This window comes from Malaclemys terrapin, chromosome 9, assembly GCF_027887155.1.
Source record: "Malaclemys terrapin pileata isolate rMalTer1 chromosome 9, rMalTer1.hap1, whole genome shotgun sequence".
In the NCBI taxonomy this organism is placed as follows: domain Eukaryota; kingdom Metazoa; phylum Chordata; order Testudines; family Emydidae; genus Malaclemys; species Malaclemys terrapin.
Genome location: NC_071513.1, coordinates 78,351,716 through 78,369,491, shown reverse-complemented (window position 1 = coordinate 78,369,491; position 17,776 = coordinate 78,351,716). Strand labels below are relative to the sequence as shown.

The 17,776-nt window shown below is 40.0% G+C and overlaps 1 protein-coding gene across 1 annotated transcript in view; it reads left to right on the top strand.

The window, feature by feature from the left end:
• Nucleotides 1-17,776, top strand: part of WWTR1 (WW domain containing transcription regulator 1) — a 122,871-nt gene that overhangs the window by 65,277 nt on the left and 39,818 nt on the right. Inside the window, exon 2 of the mRNA XM_054038779.1 lies at nucleotides 4,372-4,508. Coding sequence (XP_053894754.1) covers nucleotides 4,372-4,508 — 137 coding nt within the window. The remainder of the gene's footprint in view (nucleotides 1-4,371; nucleotides 4,509-17,776) is intronic.

Genomic DNA, 17,776 nt, shown 5'->3' with positions numbered 1-17,776 from the left:
AGTAGGTTAAATGTGAAATGAAAAGTAAAAACAAACAAGCAAACAATTATCAGAGGTATAAAGACAGCCTCAAAACTACTTGTTCATTTTGTTAAGGATTTTTTCTGCTTGGGGCTTATATTATTTCTTGCAATATCCAAACCTGACTTTAGAGCTTTTGGAGGAGTGGGATGGTAACATCACAGTAGGCTGTTGTGATCTCACATACAATTGACCCAGGGTAGGTGTCTGGTCCTTTGGAACTGGAAGTAACCTGAATGATGATGTGATTTTTAGTGCAAGGGGCCATCTATCACAAAAACAAGCTTGCCTGGGTGGCAAGATAGACCAGACCAAGGGGACTGACTGTGACTCCATGTTAAGGCTGTTACAGTTCTTGAGGAGTTCACAGCTGATACTTGGTGAAATCTAAGTATAGAACTCACACCCAGTTTGGGATTTGTGCCTTGGTTTGTAACAGTCTGTCCTGAGGTTGGCAGTCGCGTTTGTGAGCCACTCCAGATAGCTTGACAGCTGTAACCTGATTTGCAGCGCTCCCAGAGAGGAAAAGGCAACTGGAGTCTTAGGATGAGGGGTGGAGACTGTGATAACAGGAAGGTGGTGACAATTGGTCCGGAACAGAGTCCAGTGAAGATTCCAGTGATGGGTCCTGTATACAGGGCATGGGGAACCCCCCTTCCCGTAAATATGCAAAAACACACACAGATAGGTGTGTGTGTGTGAATTGTGAACACAGCAAATCTATAGCAGTCTGATACCAGTTTGCTGTGTTTCCAGTTCATAGTTAGTAACAGCGTCAGGGCATTCTTCTCCACTGCTTCTGAGACATCTACGCCGACTATGCAGTCAAGATCTGAAATGAGGCAAGCCACAAGGATTTTGAGTGGGGCTGGAATGCTGGATTTACTACTCAAGCCACAGACTGAAGTGATTGTAGAGCACTCTAAAGTGTTACAACAGGTTAAAGAATATTTAGATAAATTAGATATATTCAGGTCATCGGGGCCTGATGAAATTCATCCTAGGGTAGTTAAGGAACTAGCTGAAGCAGTCTCGGAACCAAGAGCTCACAGAGGATGGGTGAGTTCCCAGAGGATTGGAGAAGGGCAAACATAGTTCCTGTCCTTAAAAACAGGAACAAAGAGGACCTAGAGAATTATAGACCAGCCTAACTTCAATACCTGGAAAGATACTGGAACAAATTATTAAACAGACCGTGTGTAAGCACCTGGAGGATAAAAGAGTTATAAGGATTAGCCAGCATGGATTTGGCAAGAACACGTAATGCAAAACCAATCTAATTTCCTTCTTTGACAGGGTTATTGGCCTAGTGGGTAGGAGGTAAGCAATAGACATGATACATCTTGATTTTAGTAAGGCTTTATACACAGTCCCACGTGACATTCTTATAAGCAAACTAAGAAAGTGGTCTAGATCAAGTTACTATAAGATGGGTGCACAAGTGGGTGAATGACAATACTCAAAGAATAGTTATCAATGGTCAATCACTGTCAAACTGGGAAGGGCATATCGGTATCCTGCATGGGTCAATCCTAGGTCTGGTATTTTTCAATATTTTCATTAATGACTTGGATAATGGAGTGGGGTATGGTTCTAAAATTTGCAGATGACATCAAGCTGGGAGGGGTGGCAAGCACTTTGGAGGACAGGATGAGAATTCAAAATGACCTTGACAAATCGAGAATTGGTCTGAAATTGACAAGATGAAATTAAATAAAGATACGTGCAAGTATATGTAGGAAGGAAAAATCAAGTGCACAACTACAAAATGGGAAATAACTGGCTAAGTGGTTGTTCTGCTGAAAAGGATCTGGGGGTTATAGTGGATCACAAATTGAATATGAGTCAACTGTGTGATGCAGTTGCAAAAAAGGCTAATATCATTCTGGTGTGTATTAGCAGGAGTGTCGTGTGAAAGACGCGGGAGGCAACTGTCCTGTTGGCACTGGTGAGGTCTCAGCTGGAATACTGTGTCCAATTCTGGGTGCCACATTTTAGAAAAGATGTGGATAAATTGGAGAGAGTTCAGAGGAGAGCAAAGCAAATGATAAAAGGGTTAGAAAACCTGACCTATGAGGAAAGGTTAAAAAGCTGAGCATGTTTAGTCTTGAGAAAAGAAGACTGAGGGTGGACCTGATGAGTAAGGCTGCGAGTCTTTCACGGAGGTCACGGAAGTCAGGGATTCCATGACTTTCCGAAATCTCCATGACTTCCGCAGCTGCAGCCACACTGGCCACTGGTCCGGTGTCCCTAGGGCCAGCCACAGGGAGCAGTGGTCTAGGAGTAGCAACGGTGCCTCAGGGCCTCCTCCCCTCCCTCCCTACAGCCGGAGAAGTGGCGGCGGGACCATGGACCGCCCCACCCCAGGAACGGCAGTGGGGCCACAGGCCACCCCCTAGGAGCAACAGTGACCACCAGAGCACCCACCCCAGAGCAGCAGCGTCTGCTGGAGTGCGCCCCCTCCCCCAGCACCTAAGTTTTAGTTAGGGGTATTTTTAGTAAAAGTCATGGACAGGTCGCTGGCTGTGACTTTTTGTTTATTGCCCTTGACCTGTCCATGACTTTTTTACTAAAAATACCCGTGACTTACTGATGAGTCCTCAGGTATGTTAAAGACTGTTATAAGGAGGACTGTGATCAATTGTTCTCCATGTCCACTGAAGTAATGAGCTTAATCTGCAGAAAAGGAGAATTAGGTTAGATATTAGGAAAACCTTTTTCTAACTATCAGGGTAGTTAAGCTCTGGAATAGGCTTCCAAGGGAGGTTGTGGAATCCTCATTGTTGGGGGTTTTAAGAGCAGGTTGGACAAACACCTTCCAGAGATGATCTAGGCTTTCTTGGTCCTATCTCAAGGGGGTTGGACTTTCAAGATCCCTTCCAGCCCTACATTTCTATGATTCTATGAAAATTGCAGTGGACCTTCAATCATTTTTGTTGCTCTTCTCTGGTCTTTCTCCAATTTGTCCACATCTTTCCTGAAATGTGGTGCCCAGAACTGGACTCAATACTCCAGTTGAGGCCTAATCAGCACCGAGTAGAGCGGAAGAGTTACTTATCGTGTCTTGCTTACAACACTCTTGCTAATACATCCCAAAATTATGTTTGCTTTTTTTGCAAGAATGTTACATTGTTGACTCATGTTTAGCTTGTGATTCACTGTGATCCCCCAGATCTTTTTCTGCAATTCCTAGACAGTTGTTTCCCACGTTGTATGTGTGCAACTGATTGTTCCTTCCTAAGTGGAGTACTTTGCATTTGTCCTTATTAAATTTCATCCTATTTACTTCAGACCCATTTCTACAGTTTGTCTAGATAATTTTGAATTTTAATCCTATACTCCAAGGCACTTGCAACCCATCCCAGCTTGGTATTGTCCGCCAACTTTATAAGTGTACTCTCTATGCCATTATCTAAAATCACTGATGAAGATCTCGAACAGAACTGGAACCAGAACTGATCCCTGTGGGGCCCCACTCAGTATGCCCTTTCAGCTTGACTGTGAACCACTGATAAGTACTCTTGGGAACAGTTTTCCAACCAGTTATGCACTTACAACCTACATGGAGCTACTATGAGATATTTCCCTAGTTTGTTTATGAGAAGGTCATGTGAGACAGCATCAAAAGTCTTACTAAAATCAAGATATACCACATCTATCGCTTCCCCCCATCCACAATGCTTGTTGTCCTGTCAGAGAAAGCTATTAGGTTGGTTTGACACAATTTGTTCTTGACAAATCCATGCTGACTGTTATTCGTCACTTTATTATCTTCTAGGTGTTTGCAAATTGATTCCTTAATTATTTGCTCCATTATCTTTCCAGTTACTGAAGTTAAGATGGCTAGTCTGTATTTCCCGGGGTTGTTGTTATATCCCTTTTTATAGATTGGCACTATATTTTCCCTTTTCCAGTCCTCTGGAATTTCTCCCGTCTTCTGTGACTTTTTGAAGATAACTGCTATTGGCTCAGATATCTCCTCAGTCAGTTCCTTGAGTATTCTAGGCTGGGTTTTATCAGGTCCTGGTGACCTGAAGACATCTAATTTGTCAAAGACATCATTGTGAGTGCTACCATTTGTCCAAATTCGTGAAGGTGATCCATATGGAAAGGTAAGCAAAGTGGTGTCACAGCAGATAGAAAACTTGGAAGGCTGCAGTTCATTCAAGAGTAAAAGTAAAGGACAGCATTATAGGTGTTTATAAATGGATTGGGGTGAATCGAGAAGAATGGATAAATGAAGGATCTGAGGAATAATTGATTCCTTTTATGGCACTATGTTCTGACAATCTGCATAGTATGCTTGAGGTTTTCCTTTTAAATTGATCTCCCTTTCTTTCCCTTTTGCAGTCATATTGAAAAAATTACGACATGGCAAGACCCTCGAAAGACCATGAATCAGCCACTGAATCATATGAACCATCATCCTGCAGCGACTTCGACACCAGTGCCGCAGAGGTCAATGGCAATGTCCCAGCCAAATCTGGGTAAGTATTGCAAGTCATTTCCTAACTTTAAAAAAAAGGAACTGGCTGTTTATTATACTAGCATTTTCCAATGTACTTTTTGCTTGAGGGCAGGTAACTGTGGACATCAGTGATCCTGTCATCAGGCCAAATAGTATAGTCCCTGTTTCCTCTGTCTATTATTTCTTTCCGAAATCTCAGGAACAAGGGAATAACAGCATTGTTACTGCTTGAGATAAGGTTCTGACATTGTCAAGAGGCTTTTTGTTTTGGAACCTCCACGGCAAATCCCTTTTGTGGTATTGAGGAGGACAGAAAAGTATATCACCCCAATACTTTTCCATTCAAGCATGCTATAAAACATGCCTTCACCACCACTACATTTTATCAATCTCAAAGCTATAGTACAAAGTTCTGGTAGAAGAAATCTGCCTTGAGCCTTTCCTCTCTCTGATCAAGTCCATTGCATGTATTAGATTGTTAGATTCTGCAGCAGCAGTTGCTTAAATGCTTTCAAAATAAAGCTATTCTATTTACATTGATCTATGTCAGGTGGAGGGATGTGAGAACCACTTACAAATGGAATGGATTTTAAAAGAAACAGTTTAAATACTAGATTTTCAATAATGAAATGTGAAGACATTTGCTGAATGGCTTGGGTACTTAGGTACCTGTTGAGTCAGCAAAACACTTAGGAATGTGCTTAACTTTAAGCATGTGCTTACGGTAAGTCCATGAAGATTTAAGAGGAAACTAAAAAGGAAAGAAAAACCTTCCTTATATGCTTAAGAAATAATAAGAATAATAATTAATAATTCTTTGCATTTATATTGCACCTTTCATCTGAGGATCTTAAAGTTCTTTACAAAGGTAAGTAGTATAACTTTTTTTACATATGGAGAAAATGAAACATAGAGAGGTCAGGTTACTTGCCCAAGATCAGACAGTTAGATTAAAGAGGTCTGGTTGAGAGTATAAACCAGATTTTAGTGGAGAGCTGGCCATTGAGTTTGTGTTTATATGTTCTGTGCATATGTAATTCAGCTGGGATCTCTTTTCACACATTGAAAAGACTCCAGAAATCTTTAAGTTGTCAAGAGTCACCTATGGCAGCAATACAAAAGATATACTCATTTTCATGTTTTGTTTATAAGTACTTTACTGATAACTAGTCTCTAAGGTAAATCACCCCATGCTCTCACCACTTGTTTTTTTCCTAACAACTGTCACTGCTTGGATATTTACAGTACAAAGCTATTGTTGGTTGTGCTATGCAAGTCAGTGGACAGTAGCAGATGTGTCACGAGAATGGACATCTGAAGCAGAAACCTGAATAAACTCCAAAAGGCTAGTGAGTCACACTAAATGGTAATACCAACACTTTGCTCTGTGCGTATTATTTAAAATCACAGCTGCCAGTAGTTCACTCTGTGTTCATAGCAATCCTAAAATAAAGGCTCAAAAGGAAAAAGATGGGACAATTTTTTCTTTTGCTCACGTCAACCCTTCAGCTGGTGTTGCCACCTTTATCTTCGCCATACAGTACCAAAAAAAAGGAGGGGAAAAACCCACACATTATAATTTTTAAGACAGGATTTCCCCAAAGATTTTGAGGAAAGGCAGAGAGTCAAATCCATTAAGTAGTGATTAAAAAACAAAACAAAACAAAAAAAGTATTTTTAAATTAAAGGTTGTGTGTGGGGGGTCTCAATGAGGATTCAAGAGATTAAAAATAAAAGCCAGGTGGGGCATCACCCATTGGTTTAGTTGGGGATTTCTCCTTGAAGGGATTTGGATGCCATAATATAGTGAAAGGAAAATACTTTGGGTCAAGTTCATCCCTGGGACAACTCCACTGACTTCACCTTCAACTACTCCGTACACTTCATTCAACCTCCCACCCCCACATAATTTGGAGCAATCTTTTCTGTGTTTGTACAGGGTCTAGAACAATAGGATTCTAGTCTGTTATTAGGTCTACACACTACTGCGATAGAAGTAAAAAGTTAATTTCCACAGTGTCGACATTAATGTAATCGATTTGGTGATTTCTTCAACACAAATTACAGGGGTTTTTCTGGGCCTAGCTACTTCTTTGTGAGATGGTACAGCAAGTCCTTGGGAGTTTTGGCTGCATGGTAGGATAACTCTTTTCTTTCATCAGCTCTGTATCAGGTGCTGTATCAGGATTTCTGGTTTTACAATCCAAGTACTGATCTAGATAGACCACTGAAATGTATGTGTTAAAACCCTAAAAAAGAAAACTATATTAACTTACTAAATAAAAACGGGAACATCATTTTATTTAAAAACAAAAACAAATAATTCAGTTTAGTCTAATTCAGGGGTAGGCAACCTATGGCATGTGTGCCGAAGGCGGCATGCGAGCTGATTTTCAGTGGCACTCACACTGCCTGGGTCCTGGCCACCAGTCCGGGGGGGCTCTGCATTTTAATTTAATTTTAAATGAAGCTTCTTAAACATTTTAAAAACCTTATTTACTTTACATACAACAATAGTTTAGTTATATATTATAAACTTATAAGAAACCTTCTAAAAATGTTAAAATGTATTACCGGCACGTGAAACCTTAAATTAGAGTGAATAAATGAAGACTCGGCATACCACTTCTGAAAGGTTGCCGACCCCTGGTCTAATTGGAAAGTGTTCATACTTACAGAGATTGCAAGATTGTGATTTAAACCTTCCCCCAAAAAACTTTCACCTATCCTCATGCAAACACACTCTGGATACTGGATGTGACAGTTCAAAGTACACATAACCAGTTTTCAGTTCCATATCAGGTGTCTCTATTTTGAAATCATTTTTGCCAAAAGAAAATGACATGTCCCTTTGCTATTTTGTGACACTACCAGTGTTGTTATAAAACCTGCTTTGTTGGGTTCATGTCAGACATTTAAATGAGCAGTTTGCTGGAATAGTGCTCCGGCCCCTGAGCCAGAAGCTATTGTGCCAACATCCTACCAGACATCACAGGAAAAATGAAAACTGGATAACAAGATAAACCGCCCTTCTGGCGATAGTTGGTTCCTAACCTTTTAGCAAAAGCAGTCTACGCCTCAGTCTGTTGCCTTTTTCAACACTGTAGGAATTAAAAAATAAGTTTTTCTTTTGAAGATATGCCACCTACAAGCAAGACGTTTAAGTATTCCAGGTCTGAGTCCTGGTCTGCACTTCCAATTACTAACATGTGTTTTTCTTGCTATGCTTCTTGTGATGATATGGAAAATGTGGTCTGTTTTGTACAGCTTGTTGTACTGGTTTATAACTTCCCTTCAGCTATATTTTCTGGGAAACGTGCAAAGGCACTTATAAACTTTTTATCAAAAGCAAATAATGCGACTAAATGATAGCAAATCCTAATATGCTCGTGGCTTTGGGCATAGAGAAATCTATAGTGAATGGTCATTGAAATTTGAAGACAGATTTTAAGGAATCTGCAGCCCTTTTCTATGCCCCCCCCCCCCTTTTAACTATGGTTTATGTGGTAAATTTATGAGCTACACATCTGCGGTTTCATATAGCTTTACCAGTTCTGATGCTCTCACTACCTTTTAAAAGTTTGTTTTTATAACTGCTATTTAATATAGAAAACTGAAGGCATTTCTCTCTTTGATGGATCTTGTTAATTCTAGACATACTCATGTAAAGCCAATCTATGCTTATATGCTAGGTCAGATTAGTCCAACTCCGCAGAAGTCAATGAAGTTGCACTTGTGTAACTGAGAGCAGAATTTGGTCTTAAAATCAATATAATTGGCTAGCAAATGTTAGGGGGTTTTTTTAAGCCTGGAATTTCTAAACTGCTCACTCATTTGTGTCTCCAAAATTGTTAGTATCTGGCTGTACAAAGAACAGATTACTTTAGCAGGAGGAGTTTTCTAATTATAGGGTGAAGGAAGTGTCTCTGAAGACCTGAGGCTAGGTCTACACGAGAGAACTTACAGCAGCATGGCTGTCCCGATGCAGCTGCACTGCTGTAAGATCTCTTGTGTAGCTGCTCCATGCCAATGGGAGAGAACTCTCTTGTTGACATAATTAAACCAGCCCCAATCAGTGGCGGTAAGCCGTGTTGGCAAGAGAAGCTCTCCCACCAACATAGCACTGTGCACACTACCACTTATCCTGGTGTAACTTATGTCGCTCAGGGGTGTGTTTTTCACACCCCTGAGTGACATACGTTTTGCTGACATAAGTGGTAGTGTAGACATGGCCTCAGTGAAAGACAGTATTTCTTTTCCTTTCATCAACACTTGATATGCCCCATTTATTTAATGCTGAATCTGCACATGAATCCAGTTTCTGTCTAACCTAACATGAATGGATCAGGTGAAGCAGACTAGCTGTCTTTCTCAAATGACTGAAAGAAAAAAAAATATTACTCCAAAGTGAGTGAAAAGTGGTCTCCAAACTGATCTGCCCCAATAAAAAAGGGGCAGTGAACCATTCTGAAGTGTCTATGAATCTTGCCTAATACCTTCATTAGGACTAGAGACACAAGTCTGCTATCTTTTCTGATCCGCTAACCTCAGTCTAGGCACAGGATACAGCCTTCTTTGTTAAGTGTATATTATTTGTTTGTATTATTTCTTAATAATTTGCCCAAGTGTTTAGCTCATGGAGATCACACTTTATATTGAGGTTCCATTTATAAATGGTTAATAAATGATTAATAGATTGTTATATAGTCAGACAGATAAATATGATGCTTACAATGTATAACAAACATTACTTACATCTGTATCATGCTCATTACATCTATTAATCAGTTATTAATCTTTTATAAACCATTTCTAAACGGAACTTGAATATAAATTGTGACCCCAATGGGATTATTTGAAACTTAGGGTTGTAAAGAAATATGATCTGCAGTGACCTTAATAGCAATCCCTGGAGTAAGAGGGTTGCTGAGTATTGTTTTAGCCTGTATGTAGGCAAGTATTTTTTTTAAAGCAGACCCTCATGAATGTTTGATTTCTTTGTATACTGTGCATCATGCAACACACAGATTTTCACTCTGGTTCCTTGGAGCTACTTCAGTCGGACTACTTTGGTGCATACATACAACCCTTACTGAAGTTGCTGAACACAGTCTGGCCTTTAATTAAATATTGCCCAGATTTATCATTATGCAAATTGCTTTAATATGAAATGTAATGAAAACACACCAGGATTACTTGCTTCACTTTTTGATATAATTCAATTTGTGTTTATATGGCTGAGTAGCTGCTATTTAGAAAAGGTCTAACCAAAAATTAGGCCAAGTTTCAAAGAAGTCAGTGGGGCTCAGCATGGGTACAGGCACACAGCTGTGTACCATCAGTTGCAGGACTGAGGCTTTACTACAAACGCTAGATACGTTTGGAATAAATGACTGGTAAAAGAAGTCAGTCTCTGTTTCTGTCTTTAATATTCTATTTAGAATTTTTGATTAATCCTTCCAAAGATGCTTAGATATAGAAGGTCATAGATGAACGACAGTAAATTTTGCTTTTTAATCACCTTTTTAAAACTCTTAAGGGTTTTTCTTACCTAGTTATTTAAGAGTCCACTTTATTATGAATATCAGATATTCAAGCATGGGCTTCCCCTAGCATCTCTGAGCTTATTCAAGGCATAGCTTTGCACCTTTCTGACATGGCATATTGTCATTTGCATCCTTATGTTGCATAAGCCCCAGATATATTTGGAGGACTGTTTTATCTTCCCATAACTAGTTCTCCCATAACAGCCCCATCAAAATGTAAGACAGCTCAGTTTTTCCTTAATTGAAGTTGTGAATGCTGCCCTCAGTCTGGAGCTTTTGTATTACCCACCAATTAAAATAATTCCTGTGATAAATTAATAGTTTTGTCTATGTAATGACCAGAATTCTTGCATGGCTCAATCCTTTCTGACCCACTGGAACTTTTTTGTTGCTCTGAGTTTGAAAGGCTTCGTAATGCAATGCTCTATCCAAGAAAGGTGAAGCTGAAATGTCCTGTTATTCAGCCATTTGTATAGCTCACTAACAAAATCACCACTCCCGGTGAAGTTCCCACAACTTTCTTTGAGCCATGTCTTGAACCCCCAATTTTATCATTCCTGTACAGTTTTTGAAAGTTTCATGAGTGCAGATGGTCTTTTCTTCCTCTACTCCCAGTTTAAAGTGAAAGAGTAATTTATCTTCTTCTTTTGTAGAGCTAAAATACTTCTCAGTGAATGTTGCTAGTTGGCAGTGATCAGTAACAACTGCTATAGCCTGCTTTTTTCTAAATAATTTGTGGTGAGGAAGTCAGCATAACTTCTACTCCCATAAAGGGACTGTGGCATTCATTGCCCTAGAATCCCTAATGGTTGCATAGGGCTTTATGTGCACACACCAGGCCCTCAGCCACAGTGCTTGGGCAAAAGGCCTGTTTTGATGATTTGCCCTTTAAGGCCTAGGGAACCAGTTGGCTATGAGGACTCTGAGGATGAATAGTTTTGCAGACAGACTACTATCAATGACTTTGTAAAGTGTTACAGTTCTTTTTTCTTTTTGAGTAATAAAATGATATAGTGGCTTCTAAATGCTCTCTTCACCTGCTTTGTCCTCGCAATGATATTCCAATTATTTCCAACTGAGCAAGTGAGGAGAGGGGTAGTTGTTCCTAAGTGACTCCTGTCCTTTTTCTATGAGAACTCAGAGTGTTTGGGGGTAATTGTACATGTGCCCTGAGGCCCTTATGATGAGGGGCTCCACAGCAATCTATTCTCTCAATCCCCCTGTTCAACAGTGCTGGCAGTGCTGGCAGAGATTGGGATGTGGTTAAGGTCTTGCTAGATGAAGTTCAACCCAGGAAAAATGGAGGTGCTTTTATAGAATGGCAGAGATAATATTGGCACTCTCATCTGAGAGGATATGCTTACCATTGGTTGCCAGATATACAACCTGGGGGTTTGGATTTTTCTTTTCAGATGTGGACCTCACCATGGCCATCTTTACCTTGGCTAGTTTAAGGCTGGATCTCTGTAACTTGTTCTACATGGAGCTACACCTCAAGGCTATTCTGAAAGTACAACTAATACAGAATCTGTGTGTCTATCTTCTAAGTGGAGCATGTTATACCTGTGCTCCATGATCTGCACAGCCTTAAACCACAAAATCCCATAATATTCATGAGTCTGCCTTCCTCAGTGTCCATGTCTCTCTTTATGAATTCACAGTAGTGCAAGTAACCAAGGTGCTCCAGCTTGTACCCTTCCATTTTGAAAGAGAGAAGCTGACGGCAGGTCTTTTTCAAGGAGGAGTCCTCACAGCTAGATTTTTTTTTTTTCTGCTTTGGTCTGTCAGAGCCTAGATTTTATGACCTTCAGGGCATACTGCAAGGCCCAATTGTTCTATTATGCTTTTTCTAGAGGCCTGGGGATTATTAAGTGGGGTCCTGGGGTTGATAGTTTGGGAGAAGTTTGTTGGCATTTTGTCACTTTATAAATGTTTTGGGGTTTAATTATTTATGTAGGTGTTCCATATACGTATTCAGAGAGTGTTGTTAAAATGTGCTGATCAATCTAAATAAACTAGTAAAACAATAGTGCCTTTGGATGATCCCATCATTATCTCTAGTGCCCTAGACCATCCTCTCTGTCTCCTTCACTGTTGGCAATCTAACAGCAGCAGCACCCCCAGAAATGGAATTCCTGCCTGACCCTCCCCACTTGGAATTTTCCTTTTCTGGCATGCCAGGCAGCTTGTATGCCTCAGCAATCTTTGCCCTGAGATGTGATTGATGGGTGCAAGTGCAAAAGCTGCGGTCGCATACAGGCTGTCTGGCAGGCCAGAAGTGTCAGCGAGATGAAGCAGAGTCACGCAGAGAGAACTGGAGCAGAGCTGTGTCCCTGTGGGTCTCAAACCCCCTGCATCAGTGTGGAGACAGTCTTGCCTACTTATTCTTACTCCCGCTGTCATATTTATTCCTCCATAACATATTTTCTATTGTGCTTTGCCAGACTTCTGAATTCTGCCCTGATCTGCAGTGTTTATCTGACCCAGCTAGCTCCACTTTTGCCCGCTAGCCTTTCTGCCTCAGGGAATTCTGTTCAGTGGGAATAATGATGTAATGATACTTACCATACCTTCTTCACAGGTTTTGTAAGAATTAATCGCCAATATAAATGCATTGATGTGAACGTATGTAGTATTACAACTGTGTAAATACTGTCATTCCTGAGAACTGAATTTCTATATTCTCACACTCCTTTCATATCTGGATCAAGTTATTTATGTCTCTGCTGCCACTTTCTTCATCAGTTACATGCTATTGTCATCCAGTTAGGAGGGTCATTAGAGGCTGTGGACTCATACAGACCTAGAGAATTGAGGGAAAGCTGTTGGAAGGTGATAAGAAGTGCTGTGGGTATGCAAAGGTGAGGCAGCCTAGTCTAACATGGGGAGGAAATTAGATGGATTTCCACAGAAATGGGCCTGGTGAAAATTAAGTTCATGGCAACCTGGAATAATTCCTCACACATTTTTCTTTATCAAATGCAAGATTCTGGCATCACAAATAAATAGATGCCACACAAGGAGCTTCAGAAGATGGAATTACAGAGCACACATTATATATTTTTAAGGGATCAATTACTGGCAGGGCAAGTAGTTCTATATGTGCTTCTGCTTGCACTTGTAGAGCATTTTTCAGCTGAGCATCTCAAGTGCTGTATGCACACTAACTCACTAACTCAGCTTCAAAACACCTTCGAAGGAGGGAAATAATATTAGCCTTATGGCATGGATCAAGAAACTGAGGCATAGAAAAGTGAAGAGCCTGATTTTAAATTCAGTATTGTCTGTGAGAGTTCATCACCTTTGAAAATCAGACCCTAAGTGACTCATTCAAGGTTACACAGCAAAGTAGGTAGCAGACTCGGGAACAGACTCCGGAACTTCTGACTTTTATATCCACACTGACTCTTAGGCCTGGTCTACACTGGGGGGGAGGGAGAGGGAGGGAGATCAATCTAAGTTACGCAACTTCAGTTACGTGAATAACGTAGCTGAAGTCAATGTACTTACATCTACTCAGCGCGGTGTCTTCACTGCAGTGAGTCGACTGCTGCCCCTCCCCCATCGACTCCGCCTGCGCCTCTCATGCTGGTGGAGTACAGGAGTCGAGGGGAGAGCGCTCGGGGGTCTATTTATAGACGCGATAAATCGACCCCCGCTGGATCGATCGCTGCCTGCCGATCCGGCAGGTAGTATACACATACCCTCAGTCTTATACTGTGATCATTAGACCATTCTTTCTCTCTGTATGAAACAGAGCTGCACTAAACTCTGGAGGAAGAAAACTTCAGAATTTCACTACAAAGAGAGAGAGGTCTTTCCCTGAGCAAAGGTCTACTAGCAAGTATGAGCCCAGTGGTATGGGTTGTACAGTTTCAGCAGCTTAAATAAATTGTTCTTAGGGAGTTGAAGACATCATATGTTAAAAGGGTAAATTTTAACAGGGAAAGCAGCTTATGCTAGCAATGGCTTGTATTAAAGAAATTCACTTGTGAACTAAAATATTTGGCCTACCACTACAATGCTCTGTGGTAACTTAATTTGGGCCTGGTAATAATGTGGTTCATGGTATTTTGCACCTGCTTTAGTGTTTTTAATCAGCCAGGAAGTCCAATCAATAAAAAGTTACAGTAATTCTCTCTAGCAGTAATACAGGCATGAACCAAAGTTTCCATATCCTGCCGTGATAAAAGGGGGTGTAACTGTGCTATTGTTGAAGATGATAAAATGTCGTTGTGGTTACACTATCACTATGGGACTCCAGGGATAAGGCCACACAGACGCCTAAGATTTTAAGACCGGCAAGATGTATTTCAGTGATAGCCAACATAATATTTGGTGTTTTGGAATTGTCTGTGTTTAGCCAGACTTAGTTTGCTTAAATCTGGCTAGAAATCTGTAATATTGAGAGGAAGAGTTTGTTATTTCCCCAATTGGACTGTATCCATACATCACCAGCACTGTAGAAGTGCTTTCTGTTTCAAATAACTTTTGATTATTGGAGATCCTGAAATGTACAGCCAGTAGTCAGATGTGGCTGTGGTGAATAATGTTAGGAGATGTTTATGGTTAATGAAATATGATTTATATGAGAGATGGAACCCCTCCTGGAGGACCCTGCGTATTACATGGAAATGAGGCTTGTGCCACCCTCCTTCTGGAAAAGCATGTTTTCTGGTTATTTAAAATTAAAACCACCAAGAAGCAATTTAGGCAGATTTAGTACAGACTAGATTAGAGTAATTTATTCATATTTTACAGAGAAACAGCTACAAAGCTGTAGTGACCAACAGGAGTTAACTTCAGTAGCATGAACCTGGAACATTCAAAGAACAATGTGTTCAAAAGACACTAGAATATTTTTCAAAGCCTATTTTTCTAATTTAAATGAAAACATGTTTCTGTTTGGATGTAAGCATTCAAGGCTAGCAACCCCAACATTTCAGCATTGTGCCAATACAAGAGAATCAGAAAGTGGAATTGACTAGTTCATTTTCCTAGTCCAAACAGAATGAAATGCTAAAAGCAGAGAAACAACAAAAATAAGGAAGTATAAAAAGCACTTGTATAATTATTAATTTTTAAGTAAGAGTTGTTATTGGTAACAGTGCTAAGGAATTTAAGATATAGTTCTAACCAGCCTCTGCCATTTTAAGACCAGCTGTGCTAAAGAAAAGCTAACACTCCAGGTATTTATTCAGTTATTCTAAAAGATCTGTCAGACAGTTTTGTGTTAAATTCAGTGTTGATGCTATACTTGCAGATTGTTTTAAACCTGAAGCAATGAAGACAGGAAAGTGTTGCTAAAAGTACTAATCACAGACCCCTCTGCATACAGCTGGAACTGTTGAGAAATTTCTACATGGTCATTCTCAGTCCAGAAAGCTGAGTGAAGGTGCTCTGTGTTCAATGGGATAGTGCAACTTTTTTGTTTAATACTTTACAGATTTTTTGGAACGAAATCCACACTGAACTGAAAAGCAGCATTTTTGCTGACCTTGTTGGAAGGCTAATGCAGTTTCTGGGAAATAAGTAAAACAAGCAGTTCTTTGTTGGCAGGAGCAGAGAGAGAGAGAGAGAGAGAAGGAGGGAGAGACTGGTCTTTTTTTCTTCGCAATGTCGTGACTAAGTCAAAACTGTAATATGGTTAGATTTGTCTTTTACCTCTGCAGACATATGTTTTTCATCAGACCGTGCTGCGTGACACCTGATGCTGGCGAGTTCATATGAATTAGGCTGTGGACTGCCCATAAACAGAGTGGGGAAAAGAAATCCACAGCTGCACTCAGATGCTTGACACTGAAATAAATAAAAGTTGGTACAATCAGTTCGACATATATGTCAGAAATAATTTACACCTGCATTATTTGGCTTCTGCTGCTTGCAGATTCTTTTGACCACAAAATGATCTCTGCTTTGTTTATATCCAGCAAGGAACATTATTTTAAAAGTCTTTCCGCCAATGTCTGAAAATCTAACTTACTTATTATTTGGATAAAGAAAATCACATTGGGCCAACTTCAGACCTGGACTAAATGGTTGCAACTCCACTGACTCTAATGAACTTATAGCTACTTACTCCAGGACTCAGTTTTTCCCATACATTTTGTTCACTTTCATTTGAGCTGGTAAGTTGGATAATAGCTGCTCATTGAGCAGGCTTGCATCATTCTGCAAAACAAACTTGTTTGTTATAAGAGAGTCATATTAGAAATGCCACCTTAAACTTGCCTTTTGGAACATGTCAGGGTAGAATACTGTTCCACATTTTATGTTATACAACACCACTGGATTGCCAGATGAATATCACTGGACTAAAACCAGCATTCATGTTGAGTAGTCTGGTTTATACTTGAATTGTGAGGTTTTTCTTCTTTGTGACCTAAATTCTGTTCTTTTCTGCATAGTAAAACCTTAATATATCCATAAACCATCTACAAAAAATAAATTGTTCTTAAAGTTCATATAACAAGAATGCACAGTAGGAAATGAACATAAATAAAAACAAAAACTAATACTGTGACAATGAAATCAAGCAAGTACTACAATAAGTGTTTGTACTGTAATATGATTATATCCTAAAGATCAACCATGTATAGAATAGACTTGTACTGAAAAGGAGTGATCCAGTGCCGGTTGGCATCAAAGGGAGTTTTCCATTGACTTCAGTGGGTGAGATCAGGCCATAAGTGAGAATGGCATTAAATATATGCAACAAAAGTCTTATTGTAACCTACTTAGTAAAAAAGAGGTCAACTACATGGTTCACATGAGAAAGGAGATAGGAAATCCATAAAAGTTTGGGGTCATTCCAAGAAAAGTTGAATAGTAATCCAAGTTTGATGAAAGACAAGCTGGTGGGCATTTTTTTTTCAAAATAGATCTCAGATTTGTAGGTAGACAGGCTGTTTATCCATTGATTGGTATTCCATGAGAGCTATCTTTCTGATACTGAATTGCCAGTTTAATGGGACACTGTCAACTTGAAATATAGCCAACACCAAACAAATGAGTTCAAAGTAGTTTCAGCTGCTACACCTGCATTGTCCTTCTTCCTCCCACTCCCCACCCTCCTAATGTTTCTTTCCCCTGTTGCTCTGTGGATGCCCCATACAAACAATAGGAGAAGCTTGGTATTGAAGTAATTTATGCATGGGTGGGATTTGCCCAAATTGATTTCATTGCAAGATAGGCACCTATTTGACTATACAGGGCAAATATACCATGTGCTCAGACCAAACAAACTGAAATAATAGAAAGAAATATATTTGTATTCTCTCATCTTTCAATTATAGTAATCTGAGGTTTTGATAAAATAGCACTTCAAAAGATTTTTGGATGGAAATGTGATTTTCATGTTGGTGTTGACCCTTTAAAGGAAACTGCTAAAAAAATACTGGTAATTCTCTGGGGAAGCACTTCATTTGTTATAAATTATTGTATAGGGTACGTCTACGCTGCAGTTAGACATCTATGGCTGGCCTATGCCAGCTGACTTGAGCTTGCGGAGCTTAGGCTAAGGGGCTATTTACTTGCAGTGTAGACATTTGTGCTTGGGCTGGAGCCTGGGCTCTAGGACCCTGTTAGGTGGGAGAGTCCCAGAGCGTGGGCTGCAGCCCAAGCCCAAATGTCTACATGCAGTTAAGCAGCCCCTTGGCCCGAGTCAGCTTGCACGGGCCAGCCATAGGTTTTTAATTGCATTGTAGACATACCCACAGAGATTTACTTTTGGAAGAGTTAG